Genomic DNA, 16,915 nt, shown 5'->3' with positions numbered 1-16,915 from the left:
TCGCCTATTTTATTGCCTATCCAGCGTCGGACGGGGCTCTCTCTTCCGGTGCAGCAGGGCCGCGGCTCCCTTCGGTCGCAGTGGGAGCCCTCCATCCGACACTCCCCTCAAGGGGGACTCTCCCTTCCGGTGCAGCAGAGCCGCAGCTCCCTTCGGAAGCAGTGAGAGTCCCTTCATCAATCGCCGATTTTATTGCCTATCCAGCGTCGGACGGGGCTCTTCCTTCCGGTGCAGCAGGGCCGCGGCTCCCTTCGGTCGCAGTGTGAGCCCTCCGTCTGTCACATGTTACGCTGCGTACTCGACGGCGGACGGGCTCTCCCTCCCGGTGCAGCAGAGTCGCGGCCCCCTTCGGTTGCAGTAAGAGCCCTCCATCCGACGCACCAACCCTCGCTTCGCAAGGGGGACTCTTCCTTCCGGCGCAGCAGAGCCGCAGCTCCCTTCGGAAGCAGCAAGGGTCCCTCCATCAATCGCTTTATTTTTACACATTCAGCATCGGAATGGGCTCCCCCTCCCAGTGCAGCAGGGCCGCGGCTCCCTTCGGTCGCAGTGTGGGGCCTTCCGTCTGTCACACGAGTTACGCTGCGTACTCTGCAGCGGACAGACTCTCCCTCCCGGTGCAGCAGAGTCGCGGCTCCCTTTGGTAGCGTGGGGGCCCTCCATCCGACGCACCTCGCAAGGGGAACTCTCCCTTCCGGTGCAGCAGAGCCGCAGCTCCCTTCGGAAGCAGTGAGGGTCCCTCCACCAATCGCCTTTATTAAAAAAAAAAAAAAAAAAAAAAAAACCCGCCTCGCAAGGGGGACTCTCCCTTCCGGTGCAGCAGAGCCGCAGCTCCCTTCAGAAGCAGCGAGGGTCCCTCCATCAATCGCCTCATCTTATTGCCTATTCAGCATCGGACTGGGCTCCCTCTTCCGGTGCAGCAGGGCCGTGGCTCCCTTCGGTCGTGGCGTGAGCTCTCCGTCTGTCAGCCGAGTTACGCTGCGTACTCTACAGCGGACGGGCTCTCCCCGCCGGTGCAGCAGAGTCACGGCTCCCTTCAGTCGCAGTGGGAGCCCTCCATCCGAGGCACCTCGCAAGGGAGACCCTCCCTTCCGGTGCAGCAGAGCCGAAGCTCCCTTCGGAAGCAGTGAGGGTCCCTCCATCAATCGCCTCATATTTTGCCCATTTCAGGGTCGGACTAGGCCCCCCCTTCCGGTGCAGCAGAGTCGTGGCTCCCTTCGGTCGCAGTGTGAGCCCCCTATCCGTCGCTCGAGTTACGCTGCGTACTCGACGACGGGTGGGCTTTCCCTCCCGGTGCAGCAGAGTCACGGCTCCCTTCGGTCGCAGCTAGGGGGCCACATCCGACCATCGAATCGTAAAAAAATAAATAAATAAATAAATAAAAAATTGGCACTCTCCTCCTTTTCCTTACATAAATTTAGTTCTACGTATATTTTGGGGGGGGGGGGGGCTACCTAAATTTCTTGCTTCGTGGCAGCTGTCCTATGCATAAAAGCTTCTTTGGGGAGTTCTCTGGGTCCGGCCTGTATTCCGGCCCGGAACCCTTCCCCCGGACAGCACGCCAAAATATGCTTAATACTCGCTCAAGCAGATTAGATGTAAGGGCGAACTCGTGAAATGATGTTTGATTAAACAAGGTTCAGGAGGAGCACGATCAGATAATCAACCCATTCGGCACAGGTGCAACCTGTTTAACCAATCATTCAATCAGCGCATCCTCTATATATTACCAGCCGTCTTACCTCCATCCAGCGACAGTTTCTTGGCATCCCTCCTCCACCCCTACTCCCCACTTCTAATCTGTTTCTATCCTACACTAGCAGGGGGAGTTCTCTGGGTCCGGCCTGTATTCCGGCCCGGAACCCTTCCCCCGGACAGCACGCCAAAATATGCTTAATACTCGCTCAAGCAGATTAGATGTAAGGGCGAACTCGTGAAATACACACTTCAGTCAAAACATACACATTTCAGTCAAAACATATACACATATTTGTGAAAATGCTATTAGTTTTCATTTAACCAACACCGTCCTCAATGATCAGACACGATTGCAGACAGTTTCACACTGCTGTGATAAATAAAAAACACATTTGTAAAAAAAAACTAATTTTAGGAAATAGCATGTGCTAGATTTTTGGGCAGACATTGTTATGTAAGGGATCATTTCGATGACAAAACAAAATAGTGACAAACAACATTCTTTATGATTAGTTTGAGATATAGGGAGAATGAACACAAATAGGCCTACTATAAACTTACCAAGCACTGCACAACACTGATGCTGCAGACTGAATATTTCAAGTATTTATTTCAATTCAAGAAATACAGTATTTCTTACCATAATCAGTTACAGTAATCAACCAACAATGAAATCAATGAAACAAATAAAATCTGTAGACAAATAAAAATTACTGCATGAAGTACATACAGTTTGACTCTGGAAAAAAAAAGCAACACAACTACTGTAACTATTCCTCATCTCTCCGTCTGGCTGGATCAGGCCATCAGATTTCATCCAGATCATTTTTGATGAATACAGGTGAACTCACCTGCTGCCTTTTATAGCACACCTGAGTGCTGCGTTTTCAAAGTAGCACATGTGTGCTTCCACACCTTGTGGATGTGTTTATCCAATTTGTTCATTAGTGTGGTCATTGGCAATCCGGTGCTTTGTAATGACAAGGAAGTAACCTCACAATCCTTATCTGTGTCTAAGGTGTCGAAATGTGTGTAGAGTTTTACAAATCACTGTGTGTAATATTTTGCAAAAAGAGTGAAGCAGACATTGTGTGTAATGTTGTGCAAATCTGTGGCGGTGTTTTGCTCCTTGGAGTAGAATTTTGCATATTGTGTGGAAATGTTTATTTTAGAGTGTAAACAATCGTAAAAAACTGTAAACTTATGTTCAAAACAATAACATAATGCAAAACTGAATAAGACAGCAAAATTCAACAGCAATATTTTATTGAAACATATTTCAAATCTAAAAATGCGAGTAGATTAGCATTACTATTGTATCTGTATCAGTGGATGGTGTGTATACAAATTCTTGTATTTTGGAATTACTTAGTGCAAAAAAATAAAAATAAATAAACAACATAAAATATTGATGAATTCTGCATCATGTCTGATTCCTTCCAGTAACATATATTGCTGTTATAAACAATATATATTGCAATTATAAACAGAGATGTGTCCTTGTTTTACACAAGAAAACACTGTGTAATGCTACATGTTGTTACTGTTTTTTAGGTCATTGTTTTGTGGGTGACAAAGTGTGTTTGTCGGCTGTCAACCTTTGCTAGTGTTCTGGAAGAATGAGTTTTTTTGAGACCTGAATAAAGTGTTTTGGTAGTTGTAGTGCATTTTGAATGTGAAATGAACTGCTTTGCCAAGCTGAAAGTCGGTTAGGAGAATTGTGTGAAGAGTTTTGCAAAAGTGACCTAAGTATTGAGAAATGTGTCCTAGCGTCTGTAAAAAACTGTAATTCCCAAGATAAACACATTAGTTCTTAATCTTGCCTGTATGTTGAAAATGGCTTTGTTAATGTTTATTGTTCTGTCACATTCAATTACGAATTAAATATAATTTTTCCATTTTTAATTTTGGGTGACACTTCCTGTCAGGGTTCTGTCACTTCGGTCTAGTTTTCTTGTGGTTTTGTGACAGAGCCCTGACACTCTCACCATGTCTTGTTTTCATGTTGTCTGCGTGCCTTGTTTCTTGTTGGAGTGTGGTGTTCGGATCCCGGTACTCATGTCTTGTTGAGTTTTGGTATTGTGTCGTGGTTCGGACACTCACACTCCATGTTCCGTCCTGCTGTGGGAGAGTGCGGTCTTGAGTTTTCTCGGGCCGTATGCTCTCCTGTCATGTGGATTTGTCTTTTGTATTTTCTTGTCTTGTGGTGTTGCACGCGGCTTGTTTTCAGCTGCGTGCTTTCATGTCATGTTTTGTGTGTTCATGTCTTGTTTTGTTCAAGCACATGGCTTGTGATTTTGTATTGCTGGCCATGTGCTTGTGTTTTTGTTTTGTGTGAGCACATGGTTTTTGTCTTGATTGGTTTCTTGTGCCATGTGCTCTCATGTCTATTGTCTTGACCCCACCCATCTTGTTTCCTGATTATTGGTTAATTTGCCCCACCTGTGTTTCCCTCGTTACCTGCCTCATTTGCTCCCTACTTATTGTCCTTGTGTTTGCAGTCCTGTGCCAGTTTGTCATCATTTGTGTCCTGTCGTGCCGTGTCAAGCTCTACCTCATCCTGCCCGGCTGTGTTGCCAGCCAGCTAGTTTTTTCCCCCTTGGGGTAGTTTTTGTTGTTCTTGTTTGTTTAATTTTTATTGATAATAAAAGCCCCATCTCCTGCATAATTGAGTCCTCGCCTCTCATCTTTACCTGAACCTTGACAGTACAAACTGGCCAAAAGAGGACTCAGCAGAGATGGGCATCTTCCTCTTCCCATCTCCCAGTTCCTGGGGCTCCGTGAAGGATCAGATGGTCTGGACCATCCAGCATGTGTCCCTGTGTCAGAGGGGAACTGACATCCGGGACTTTGCCTGTGATTTCCTCGCTGTGATTCATGATCTAGACTACAAAGACGACAACGATCTCAAGGATGTGTTCAACAGCTGCCTTGATGAGCCCCTCAGTTCCTGGGAGATGGGGAGGCTGGGGTCATTGACATTCTGGGAGTTTGTGTACCAGATTTACCATCACGGGGGGCCTGATTTTCTGGACTAGGAAGAGCTCCCTCTGGTACACCACCACAACCCCAGTCCTCTGATGACCCGTTCTCGGAGACGGAGGAGGAAGAACGGCCACACATCACTCTGCTCTGCAGCATCCCCAAGGAAGGTTGAAGATGCTGCAGCTTACCCAGAGGTGGCCGAAATTACTGCAGCTACTCCAGAGGTGCATATCCGTGCTGCAGTTTCCCCTGAGGTGCTTGTACTCACATCACCTTGCCCTCGCAAGCGCAGGAGAAGGAGTGCTCCTGTTGCTTCCCCCATATCAGTGGCTCGCAAAGACCCAATCCCAGCGCTCTCAAGTGTGGTAATCCCAGAGCTCCCAAGTGCGGCGGTCCCAGAGCTCTCTAGTGCGGTGGTCCCTGAGCTTTCAAGTGTGGCGGTCCCAGAGCTTTCAAGTGTGGCAGTCCCAGAGCTCTTAAGTGTGGCGGTCCATGAGGACCCAAGTCTGGTGGTCCAGGAGGACCCGACCTCCGAGGTCCCAAGTCTAGTGGTTCAGATGGGTAACGCTCCAGTGGTCCCTGAACTCCCTGTCACAAACTCTGAGATTGTCTCTGTCAGTCCTGCCATGGCCCAGAGAGCCATATTTGCCTTTTATGTCATGGCCGTTCTGCGTGCTAAGGTCATGCACTCTTCTATGCTGGCTGCTTCTGATCCTGAACCTGTCTGCCACCCTGACCCTGCTGTCTGCCTGGAGGTTTTCCCAGAGCTGCCTGTTTTCTGCGATACGGCCATGGATGCCGTCACTGAACAGTGCGCTCTTCCTGATATGACCAAAGAAACAATTGAAGCCACTCTCTCCTGCTATGCCTTTGCTCTCCTGTGTGTTTGGGCCACACACACATCCCTCCTGGCTTCCTCGACTCCTGCCATGAAGTCTCCAGAGTCAGCCATGGTCAAGGAAGCCACCCCAGAGCCACTGGCTCTCTCTATCGTAGACAACACCCATGAGCCTGCCCCTGTCACCAAGAATCTGCCTTGTGAACATTATGTCAGCCGAGCTACTTTTGGAGCAGTAATCTATGTGGGGTTCCCCTTCCTTACCCTGATTCCAGTCCTGGCAAAATTTGATCGGCCTGTCCTGCCCAAGCTTCCTGTCCTGTTGGCCCCACTCAAGTCCCCTACCCTGCCAGCTCCACTTAAGTTTCCTGAGTGGCATGTTCCTCTGGCCCCGCCCTGGCTGTCCGCTGGGGTTCCTGTTAGGCCGGAGCCTCCCTGCTTGGTGCTTCTGGCCCCTCCCTGGCCGTCCGCTGGTGTTCCTGTTAGGCCGGAGCCTCCCTGTTTGGTGCTTCTGGCCCCTCCCTGGCCGTCTGCTGAGGTTCCTGTTAGGCCAGAGCCTCCCTGGTCTGTGCCTCCAGCCCCGCCCTGGCCACCTGCCGGGGTTCCTGTTTGGCTGGAGCCTGCTTGGTCGGTCCCTCCGGTCCCGCCCTGGCCGTCCACCGGGGTTCCTGTTTTTCCAGAGCCACGCTGGCTCGTCCCTCCAGCTCCGCCCTGGCCTTCTGCTGGGATTCCTGAACTGCCCGAGCCTCCCTGGTCCCATTTATTATTGTCTGGGCTTTTCTGTTGGCTGGCTTGGCTCCCCTCCCTCCCTCCCCTCTATGTTTTTGTGTTTTGATTTCCCTGTCTTGTGTTGTCTGTTGTTCTTGTGTTGCGTTGTCATGCCATGTTCCTGTCTTGTTTTTGTGTTCCACGTTAGGGACGCGCGGTGTCGTCCCTTTTGAGCGGGGGTAGTGTCAGGGTTCTGTCACTTCGGTCTAGTTTTCTTGTGGTTTTGTGACAGAGCCCTGACACTCTCACCATGTCTTGTTTTCATGTTGTCTGCGTGCCTTGTTTCTTGTTGGAGTGTGGTGTTCGGATCCCGGTACTCATGTCTTGTTGAGTTTTGGTATTGTGTCGGGGTTCGGACACACCGTATGCTCTCCTGTCATGTGGATTTGTCTTTTGTATTTTCTTGTCTTGTGGTGTTGCACGCGGCTTGTTTTCAGCTGCGTGCTTTCATGTCATGTTTTGTGTGTTCATGTCTTGTTTTGTTCAAGCACATGGCTTGTGATTTTGTATTGCTGGCCATGTGCTTGTGTTTTTGTTTTGTGTGAGCACATGGTTTTTGTCTTGATTGGTTTCTTGTGCCATGTGCTCTCATGTCTATTGTCTTGACCCCACCCATCTTGTTTCCTGATTATTGGTTAATTTGCCCCACCTGTGTTTCCCTCGTTACCTGCCTCATTTGCTCCCTACTTATTGTCCTTGTGTTTGCAGTCCTGTGCCAGTTTGTCATCATTCGTGTCCTGTCCTGCCGTGTCAAGCTCTACCGCATCCTGCCCGGCTGTGTTGCCAGCCAGCTAGTTTTTTCCCCCTTGGGGTAGTTTTTGTTCTTGTTTGTTTAATTTTTATTGATAATAAAAGCCCCATCTCCTGCATAATTGAGTCCTCGCCTCTCATCTTTACCTGAACCCTGACAGTTCCACTCAAAATGACTGAAACAAATCATTACAAATTATCAGGTTGCACTATAGTTTGTCTGAGTGAAAAATCACAAAAAAAATCTGACTTCTGGATTATTGTTGTTGTGTGTGTTTTTCTCAGTCTGCCTTGGTCCCAGTTCTCCTGATTAAATATATACTGTAGTATCCCTTTAACATGCCTGAAATTTTGCTGTGGAAAGACTTTTGACATTTGAGCTTTTGGGGTTATTATTATGATTTTTTTTTTTACAATATCTGTAACAAATAATTGATTATTCTGATCAAATGTAAATGATTTCCAGTAAGATCTGATAAGTTTGGTATCATGTCTTGTTTATTGGTTAATTAGATTTTACTAGATGATGTGTTTGACAGCTATATCATTCTCCATACCTTATATGACCCCTCACATTTAGTGCAGCCACGTAGGCAATTGTTAATCAGATTACAGCTGAACGCATATAAAATATGCACCCTTTAGGTAAATAATGTACAAAGGTGTACCTTTTGAAAAGGTAACAGCTTTTTGCACTGAGAGTGCAAATACCCAGATCTTAGCTGTATTAATGTCATGTGACTACCAGACTTTCTATGTCTGTGTCTCTACAATTTAATAATGAAATCTCACACCTTTTGTACAGTGCTGATCCAGATTTACCAGCCACGCAGAAAATACATCCTTTTTGTTTTTCATTTTCTGGAATACATTCTAATCAGTTATTCCGAGCACAAATGTAAATGACTTCCATCAGCATTTTTGGTATCATGTGTTATCAATAATAATGATAACAAACATGCTGACTATATTTATTGGTTGTTAATGTTTAGTTTTCAATGTATGCATATCATATCATGGTCAATATAAATGACTTTAAATGTATTACAATCACACAAATTGAACAAAAGGTTTATTCTGATTCAGTCTGTAAAATCTTTCCTATTATGATTCACTAAAATATGACAGATAAATTCTGTAGCAATTTTGGATTACTTAATGTCCTAAGTGAGATTATTAATCAATCAATAAAATCAGATAACTATAGTTATTTACACAACAAAATTATTGTATTTTATTATGATTTATTATATTGCAGTTAATTCATAAAATTACTGATTACCTACATCCAGTAATCATGCATGAAAACACCTAGACATAATTTGTTCATTTACTAATCAAACCTCAGTATCAAGCTCTAACAAGTCAATAGCATAATTATACAGCCCAGTAGTAATTTAGTTCAGTTACATACATACTGTATAAAATTAATCAGCTGTACATACATACTTATTGTTATATCTTATATGTGCATAATGTGCATGTATGTGTTTTACATGTGTGTAAAGTTTTGAGATATGGAGCCATAGTAAACTAGTAATCATCATCATCATCATCTTCATCATCATCTAAAATAAAATTGGATATAACAGAATTAAAAAAGGCAAAACACACTTACATAAAAGGTGTAGAGTCTGTACATTTCTAACCTAGTAAATTAAGCAGATTATTTGTACATTTTCAATCAGATAATTAAAAGAATAAATAAAGTGTACAAATATGTTTGAAAAAATGAATACATTACTTGTTAGAATATAAAATTGATTTAAAGTTTATTTTTTTTACTTGTTCATTTTATTGGCCTTTTTGTACATTTTATGAGATGCTGACATCACAAGCTTAAGTATGCTATAGTATGCTGCAAGATGACTTCTTGATGTCTGAAGTCTGTTTTATAATTTCTGTTTCTCTTTGTAATGCTATTATTTCCCTTTTTAGCTCAGCAATAATTTTCTCCTTGTCCTTCATGGTTCTCATTGCACTGTTGAGTTCATTTGCCATTGTAAACATGTGGTGGCTGTAGTAGCTGTTATGATTCTCTCTTATCATGGCTACAATCTTATTCATGAGCTCATCAACTTGTGTACGGTCTGACTTCTCTCTATTGTTGAATATATGGTAATTTCCTCCGCATGCGTTTATCACCACTTGTAGATCTGGTGCCTCTTTAATGTAATCTTCAAATCTCCTTTCTTCAAGATCATCTTCTCTGGTGAACAAGACAATCATGTATTTGAGTACTTCTGACCCAAACGCTCCGTGAATCAATCCAACTGTGTTTCTCTCTTCTGCAGTGAAGCGCCCGATGGCCATTACAAGAAGAAAGACGTGGGGACCTGGAGCTGCAAGTGTAAAGCATTTCACAACCTCATTTAGGACTTCTTCATTGGACAACTGTGTGTCGTATAGACCAGGGGTGTCAACAACACAAATCTGCTTTTTATTTATCATCCGGGATCCATATTCACACTCTTTAGTGATTGATGTAGCTCTTGACTCTGACACAAATATCTTGTCACCAAGAATGGTATTTCCTGTAGCACTCTTGCCAACTCCTGTTTTTCCAACCAAAACTATGCGTATGTCCTGACCTATTGACATTTTAAGAAGTATTTGTTAAAAAATATTTGAGAAGTTGGACTATATTAAGTAGCATTAAATACAGTTGTTAGCAGACATAAGATGGTAGATTGATAAAGATGTGTAGAACTTACTCATTGTAGAACTGTTAATAATTCTCTGCTGGTTGCATTGTCCCTTCAAAGATTTCAGAAGATCAGATGGCAGTCGGTTTGTTGAAGCCATCAGTACAGAGTTCTGTTTTTTGCCTCCTGTTTCAATAGTGCCCTAAGCCAACCTCTTATGCATGTGACTTTTATGACTGGATAGGCTTTTACTTGAACTATTTAGTAAGGGAGATGAGAGGAGGTGATTCAAAGGGAGATCCGTTTTCTGAAGGTAAGCCTTTATCACACAACTTACAGAAAGAAATTAGCTATAGTTGACTAAAATGGATTTTAGTTGTTATCATAATGCATGTAATAAATCTAAGATTTCAGACATTGTACAAAATATTTCATATAGCATTTCACACGATTATAGCTTGTTATTTTAAATACCATGATTGTCATTTAACATATACATACATATATATATATATATAATGTTTTCTTTTTTTCTCAGTGTTAAAAAATCATGTAGAATGAGTGATCTTTAACAGTTTTGGCTTTTTGCCAGACATTTATCGGGCTTACTGATAGTGTGGTAAACTGTGACATGCACACACTATCTCTCTTAATGTGGAATAGTCCTTAACCCTTGGTAACAATTGGTTGGATTATTATCCTGACATATTACACTTAAGATGATTATTTTCATAGTTTCAGTGCCAATTAATTTTGGCATTTTGTGTTTGCATACGATATAGCAAAAGCAACATATACAAAAAAATGAAAGAGGTCATCGATTGCAAATCTCATGTTGTTTGAACATAAATTTGTATCGGCAGTGTGTGTAGACAACCGCCCTATATTGATAAAAATCCACCCAGTACCATTTTTTTAAAATGTCAAATCAAGCCATTCTCAGCTTCTTGGCTGTGTGACTTCATACAGACTTAGGCTGCTCCAACAATGGTTGATTGACAATGCCGTCTTACTTTAGACCCACCCTGAGTGAGCTGTAAACAGTCCAGCTTACACCGACAAGTAGCTGAGAATGGGCATATTACTTTTAAAGATTAAATAAATATCACTGGGTGGATCTTTATCATTGTAGGGTGGTTGTGTACACAAACTGCCAACACACAATAATGTTCAAACAACATGTAAAAGTGAGTTTTGCATCCGATGACCCCTTTAACCATTTGCTCAGTTATCACCAAAGCTCTCTCTATTTTTTTGTATCGCATTAAATTATTTGTAAATGTTTGTTGCTGTCAGGGGTGTGTGCAGGACGAGACGAGACGAGAGACAAGATTAACAATTAACAATATATTTTATATAATACTTCAAGAAGAACAATGCAGGAACAGGCAGGATCAGGCAGGAACACTTACACACACAACATCCAACGTTAAAGACCGACAGGGAACTGAACTCAAAGACAGACTTTTAAAGACATACTAATTATCAAACACAGGTGACACAGATGACTAATAATTACAAGGACAGGTGTAACGGATGACGGTGACGAGGGCTAAACCAAATGACAAGAGAATGGCAGGGGAAGACAATGGGTGAAACCAATGACAGACAGAACTGTGACATCTGCATCATAAACCAAACCACCCTTTTCGTGAATTTCGTACCTCTCCAAATGTAGCCTACTGTAAATAGGCCTACTCCCAAGGGAGTGTGGGAAAGAAGCAGAAGCTTTCTGGGGGCCAATCTCATCGCATCTATTGCACACTTAATTTCATTATTTCAAAAGGAGACTACGACTAGATGAAAACATCTCAACTTTTTTCAGAATGCAGCAAGCACAACGCAGGTCATATGACAATAACCAACCAATGAGCTTTACACTGGACTATAGCTGGACTATGGACTAGAAACAGAGGGGGGAAAACACTGGGAAAACAGAACAGAACAGGACATAATGCTGACATAAATTTAGTAGCAGGGCTACTGCAAGCAATTTTTAGTGCAGGAAATCCATTCATCATTTGCTGAAACAGGTCATGGTTGCTTAGGCAGAGGGCACTGGAGTGCAAGCTCTCAAGCGCTTTGGAAAGAAGAGAAAGTGGCACTACTGGCATATTTCATGCGTATTTAAATGTGATGTAAACAGCCTCTTAAGTAATTGGCATTGAAAGTAATATTTCAAACATACACTTATTTTAAATAAATGATTCATACAGTCAGCTTCTACCGTTACCTCTTACTGGCATAATGACGTAACATTGATAAAAAAAAAGAGATGCTGAAAAATCCACATTTCTAATGTACATAAAGATAAGCAGAGTAAAATATGTTGACGCAAATACATTTTATTTCACATTATTAATAGAACACTAATCTGCATTACTCTTTCTTTTTTTATAGAACATATATTAGCTCTCTGGACAGTGTGACAGACTACCTTGATTATGGAAGCCCAAGATAGATTGCAGGTTGTCCTGCTTGGTACGACAGGGTCTGGTAAAAGTGCTGCAGGAAACACCATACTTGGTAAAAAGTTCTTTAAATCTTATGCATCCACTCAGTCAGTCACAGTATCAAACCAGACTGAAACAGCGACAGTCAATGGAATGGAAGTCACAATTGTGGACACTCCTGGATGGCACTGTACTAAAATCTCTGAGGATGAGGTCACATCACAAATAAAAGCAGCCACTGCATCGCTTAATGGGCATTATGCTTTTCTCATGGTCATCCCCATTGGTTCCTATACAGCAAAAGAGATGCATATGATTTCACAGTTATATAAAGTCCTAGGAGAAGATTTTTTAAATCTTACTACGATTCTGTTTTCATACTATGATAACCTTGAGTCAAAATCCTTTGAGCAGTTTATTACGGAAGAAGAAGGAGCATTGAAGAGCATTATTCAATGCTGTGGAAATCGAGTGCACACCTGGAACAACAAAGATAGCTTATCTGTGAAGAAACTGAATAAGTTGTTAAAGGATCTAAAAGAAACACAGAGAATGAATACAAATTCTATAGAGAGCTCCCAGAGTGAAAAGCAAGATGAAAAAAGGATTAGAAAACCAGAACAAGATCAAATCACATCTGATGAAACGAAAGGACATTCAGGTGCAGATAAGAAAAGTCACAAGAAAGACACTATAGAACCACTGGACAAGCCAAATGAAGTCAGAGTTCTTGTCCTGGGAATGGCTGGGGTAGGAAAGACCTCAACCATTAAGACACTTTTAGGAAATGATGATGAAAATGAAACTGAAAGCGCCAACGTTTATACAACCAAAAACTCTGAATTTAATTTAAAGTTGATTGATTCTCAGGGCATTAAAGAAGATACGGAAGTGAATGATTTAATCTCTCGGTCTATGTCATGTGACACTCCAAGGCCACATGTCGTTATGATTGTAATCAGAGTGGGACACGTTTCCAAGGAAACCTTCAAAATGATAGATTGCATAAACGCGTGTCTTGAAAAATTAAGAAAACGAACAATGATCATTTTCTCTGGAAAGGACGCCCTAGAAAACAAAGTTATTGAAGAATACATTAAAGAGAGTCCAGACCTCGAACGTTTGGTAAACATGTATGGAAAACGATTTCATGCACTGAATAACAAGGACATCAGTGATCAGACTCAAGTAAACCAACTGCTGGAGAAGATTACTGAAATATACCGTCAAAACAAAGAAAAGAGGAAATGTCCAGATCACAAAGGAGAAAAACGTAAGTAGCCTACTTAATAGGGGTGTGACCATAGATGTATATAGGTAGAAACCTATTGGACCGCTCCAAGCACGTAGATGCGTCCGCCATATTGGAAAGATCAACTTGACGTCATTCAACATACTATAGGTTCGTAGACCAACGGCTGTGCAGGACTGTGGCATTTCGAATATTCAGTTATTACTATGGTGAATTACATAGATCTATGGGTGAATGACGTCAAGTTGACCGCTGCAATATGGCGCACGGCTTACGTATAACGGCCCATAGAAACAGTCGCTAATGAGGCATCTACGTATATATACTATATATATCTTTGGGTGTGAATACTAGATCTCATACCATGATCTCATGTGATCTTCTGATATTCAAATGTGATAAGAGGTGTGTTCAACTTGAACCACAGCTCCAGATGGTGGTCAATGAGATTTGTCAAGAGCAGTCAGGGTGGAGTTGGAAACGGAGGAATCAAAGCAGACACTTTCATCTCCTGATAGTGACGCTTGATGATTAACTTTCAGAAACGTTTTCATGAGCAACAGAAACACTTTTTATATGCAGTGCCATCTGTTCAACAATAAAGTTTGGCATAAACACTATTTACATACTGATACAACATGCTTTTATCAGTGTTTTACAGTGTAAAAATAAAAACAGTAAAAAATACTTTTACTGTTCTAAAAACACAGGTTTGTGAGCATTATTGGAGTTTAATGCCACGTTCCAGGCAACCCGTTACTCGTGTTTTTGCAACCTTCTACCCGTGAAAGTGCACCTGAAGGGCAGTCAAACCCATGACTTCCCACTCGTGAACTCGTACTAGATCGATGTACTCCCAGTTCCGAGTTCTGACGTGACATAGCCCTCGAAACCACTATGTCAGCACCTACGGGTGCGGTGTTTATGCAAGTGGTAGCCTACACAGTGAAAAAATAGACTTTAGGACAATTTAGCGTTGCAAACAAATTAATTATAATGTTTTAATGTTACAATAATAAATGCGTTCAGGCAGTTTGGGGTGACTTGCCTGGAACACTACAAAGTCGTGAGTCGTGATTTGAAGTCGGGATTTACGAGCTCAAAAACTTGCCTGGAACGCAGCATTAGTGTCCGATTTCACTCACTCGTTTTCATTCACTCCTTCAAGAGAACTGTATGAGTGGACTAATGTAGGAAATAGTGAATAGGGTATAGGGGGCGATTTTGGATACAGCCCCAGAGAGCTAGAATGAGTCCGTGAATCCATGAACCGTGACACGTGCAGCCTGCATTGATCAAGTCGGACAAAATTTCTCACCGGCATGCACTGCTTCAAGTCAGATTTCGATCTGTCTCCGCAGCACTGTGTTCAAACAAACTTTCTTGTCGAGATGAAAAGCTGTCGATTTTGCCATGACGGTGTGCAAGGGTAAAATTAGCATAAAATGTGCGGCACACTACCTTTATATTACAGTGCCCACCTCCCCTGTCTTTTTGCTTTTTTGTATTAATGAAAAATGTTGAATTTAGTTGGATAATATCACATTCATAGCTGGGTTTTAATTACCCTGCACACAGCAAAATTTTAAAATGCGAATTGAAAATATGCTGCTTTTGTAAATATAGAAGCCAACACCTCCTACAATTAAAATTAATGCTGTGCTATACATAAATCTGTCAACATCCATTGCCACTGCTTTGATCATGGTTTCACTTATTGTTTGAATTTTTTGTTTTGTTTTGTCATTCATACTGTTTTTAGAGAAAATAATTTCAGTTAGGAAGCTAGGAGCTTATAATTCATGTACAGAAAGAGAAGAGAAATGACATTCTGAAATGATACTGATTACAAGATAACTAGTAAAAACATTTCAAATTGCCCCTGCAGACTATTTTGTGTGTAAAAGTGTAAAAACCTTGTCTCATCTCATTTTTGTGCACCCAACTTTTTGTCTCATGATCTCGACATGTGATGGAAGTACCTCATAATTTACAAACTTGTAACTATCAAATCCAAAATTGAATGAGGTTGTGACATTTTGTTTCTTTTTATTTTAACAGAACAACTCCAAAAACCAAACGGTGAAGGTGCTTTTCAGAGTGTAAAGTTTTAAAAGAGGTAATATGTGTTTATATATTCATGCACAGACATAATTCTGATTATTTGATTGATAAGCATTAAAGGCAAGTGTTAAAGTTCACCAAAAATTGACATTTTCATTATCATTTATGTTGTCCCAAACCTGTTTAAATTTGAATTTCTGTTAAACACAAAATAATATATATTGAATAATATATCAAAGACTAATATATATATGAATAATATATATTCATAGTATGGTATAAGACAGTATACCATATACTATACTATAGTATAGCATAGTATAAGACAAGGAATGGTTTGCTTATGAACATTATTAAAAAATATCTTCTTTTGTGTTAAACTGAAAAAAGAAACTCATATCATACAGGTTATAAAAACCTGGAAGTGAGTATATGATGATAGAATTTTTCATTTTTTGGCTGAACTATCCCTTTAATAGCATTTTCTGACTGGCTGTAATCTGCTATCTGCTTGATTGTGATTAAAAAAACAATCTGCCTTTTTTCTATCTTCTTTAAGGCCCCAAGAAATGTGGAAAAAAAGTGCTGGAAAATGTTTCATTTTATCATCCACACATCATTTTTTAATCTGCAGGGTCACTGCAATATTTGTATAAAAACATCAAATTTATGTTTGCAAATATGTCATATTTTCAATTATTAGGATTATGTTAACTAGACGGGTAACACAACCAATTTAAGACTACGCAGTGAAAAAAGGTGTGAAGTTGTGTCAGTGAGTTGAATGTTTAGAGGATTAGATTGGAAATGATCTAACATACTCATGAACACGCTATTAATTTAGCATATTATGCAACAAGTTTAGGATCAGGATCACAGTGCCATTCTGCGCATCCCATGATTTAAAATTTTGAGATAAAACTTTTATACTTGTCTATTGAGTGTAATCAATACTATTAAAATACTACTACACAGGGATGTAATGTATTATTTAAACACAAGACCATTTTTTGTTAATTGAAATAGCATTGCCTGCTGCCAACTGAATTCTATCATTTTTTTGTACTTAATGCAGTTTGTGTATTCTTATTTAGCCTTTCAGTGTATTTCTTTGTTTAATATTTGGTCTAATCACCATTTTTGGACATTTTTGGACTAGTTAACTTGTATTTGTAAAATTGAGTAAACATGAGGTTTAAACTGATTCATTGTTTATCTTTCTACTTTTCTCCTTTTTTCACCTTACCTTCTGCAGTAAAAAAAAATTTGTATTATGCAAAAAAAAAAAAGTTTATTATGTTGTGTTTGGTGTGGCTGTTTCATCTTCATACAAATATACACATTTGTCCTTTATTTATCACCATGCAGGTTATTTGAAATTTAAGTGTCAATATCGTGTCATTTGCAGTACTAATGTTCGCCTTTTGGTGGGGTATTTTCTCATTTTTGTAAGTGTCCCATTGTA

General features: G+C 41.1%; 2 protein-coding genes across 2 annotated transcripts; one reads left to right on the top strand and one right to left on the bottom strand.

Moving 5' to 3' along the window:
• Positions 1–8,119: 8,119 nt before the first annotated feature.
• Positions 8,120–9,870, bottom strand: LOC141337524 (GTPase IMAP family member 4). Its single transcript, XM_073843363.1, has 2 exons — positions 9,751–9,870; positions 8,120–9,627 (listed from the first exon to the last, which is right to left on the bottom strand). The coding sequence occupies exons 1-2, from the start codon at positions 9,839–9,841 to the stop codon at positions 8,885–8,887; spliced, it is 834 nt and encodes a 277-aa protein (XP_073699464.1). The 5' UTR covers positions 9,842–9,870; the 3' UTR covers positions 8,120–8,884.
• Positions 9,871–12,077: 2,207 nt separating this feature from the next.
• On the top strand, positions 12,078–16,654 carry LOC141337483 (GTPase IMAP family member 8). Its single transcript, XM_073843312.1, has 3 exons — positions 12,078–13,407; positions 15,448–15,505; positions 16,010–16,654. The coding sequence occupies exons 1-2, from the start codon at positions 12,126–12,128 to the stop codon at positions 15,498–15,500; spliced, it is 1,335 nt and encodes a 444-aa protein (XP_073699413.1). The 5' UTR covers positions 12,078–12,125; the 3' UTR covers positions 15,501–15,505; positions 16,010–16,654.
• Positions 16,655–16,915: the final 261 nt, after the last annotated feature.

The sequence above is a fragment of the Garra rufa genome, chromosome 6 (assembly GCF_049309525.1).
Source record: "Garra rufa chromosome 6, GarRuf1.0, whole genome shotgun sequence".
Classification (NCBI taxonomy): domain Eukaryota; kingdom Metazoa; phylum Chordata; class Actinopteri; order Cypriniformes; family Cyprinidae; genus Garra; species Garra rufa.
The sequence above is the reverse complement of the archived record's forward strand: the minus strand, read 5'-3'. Positions and strand labels throughout refer to the sequence as shown.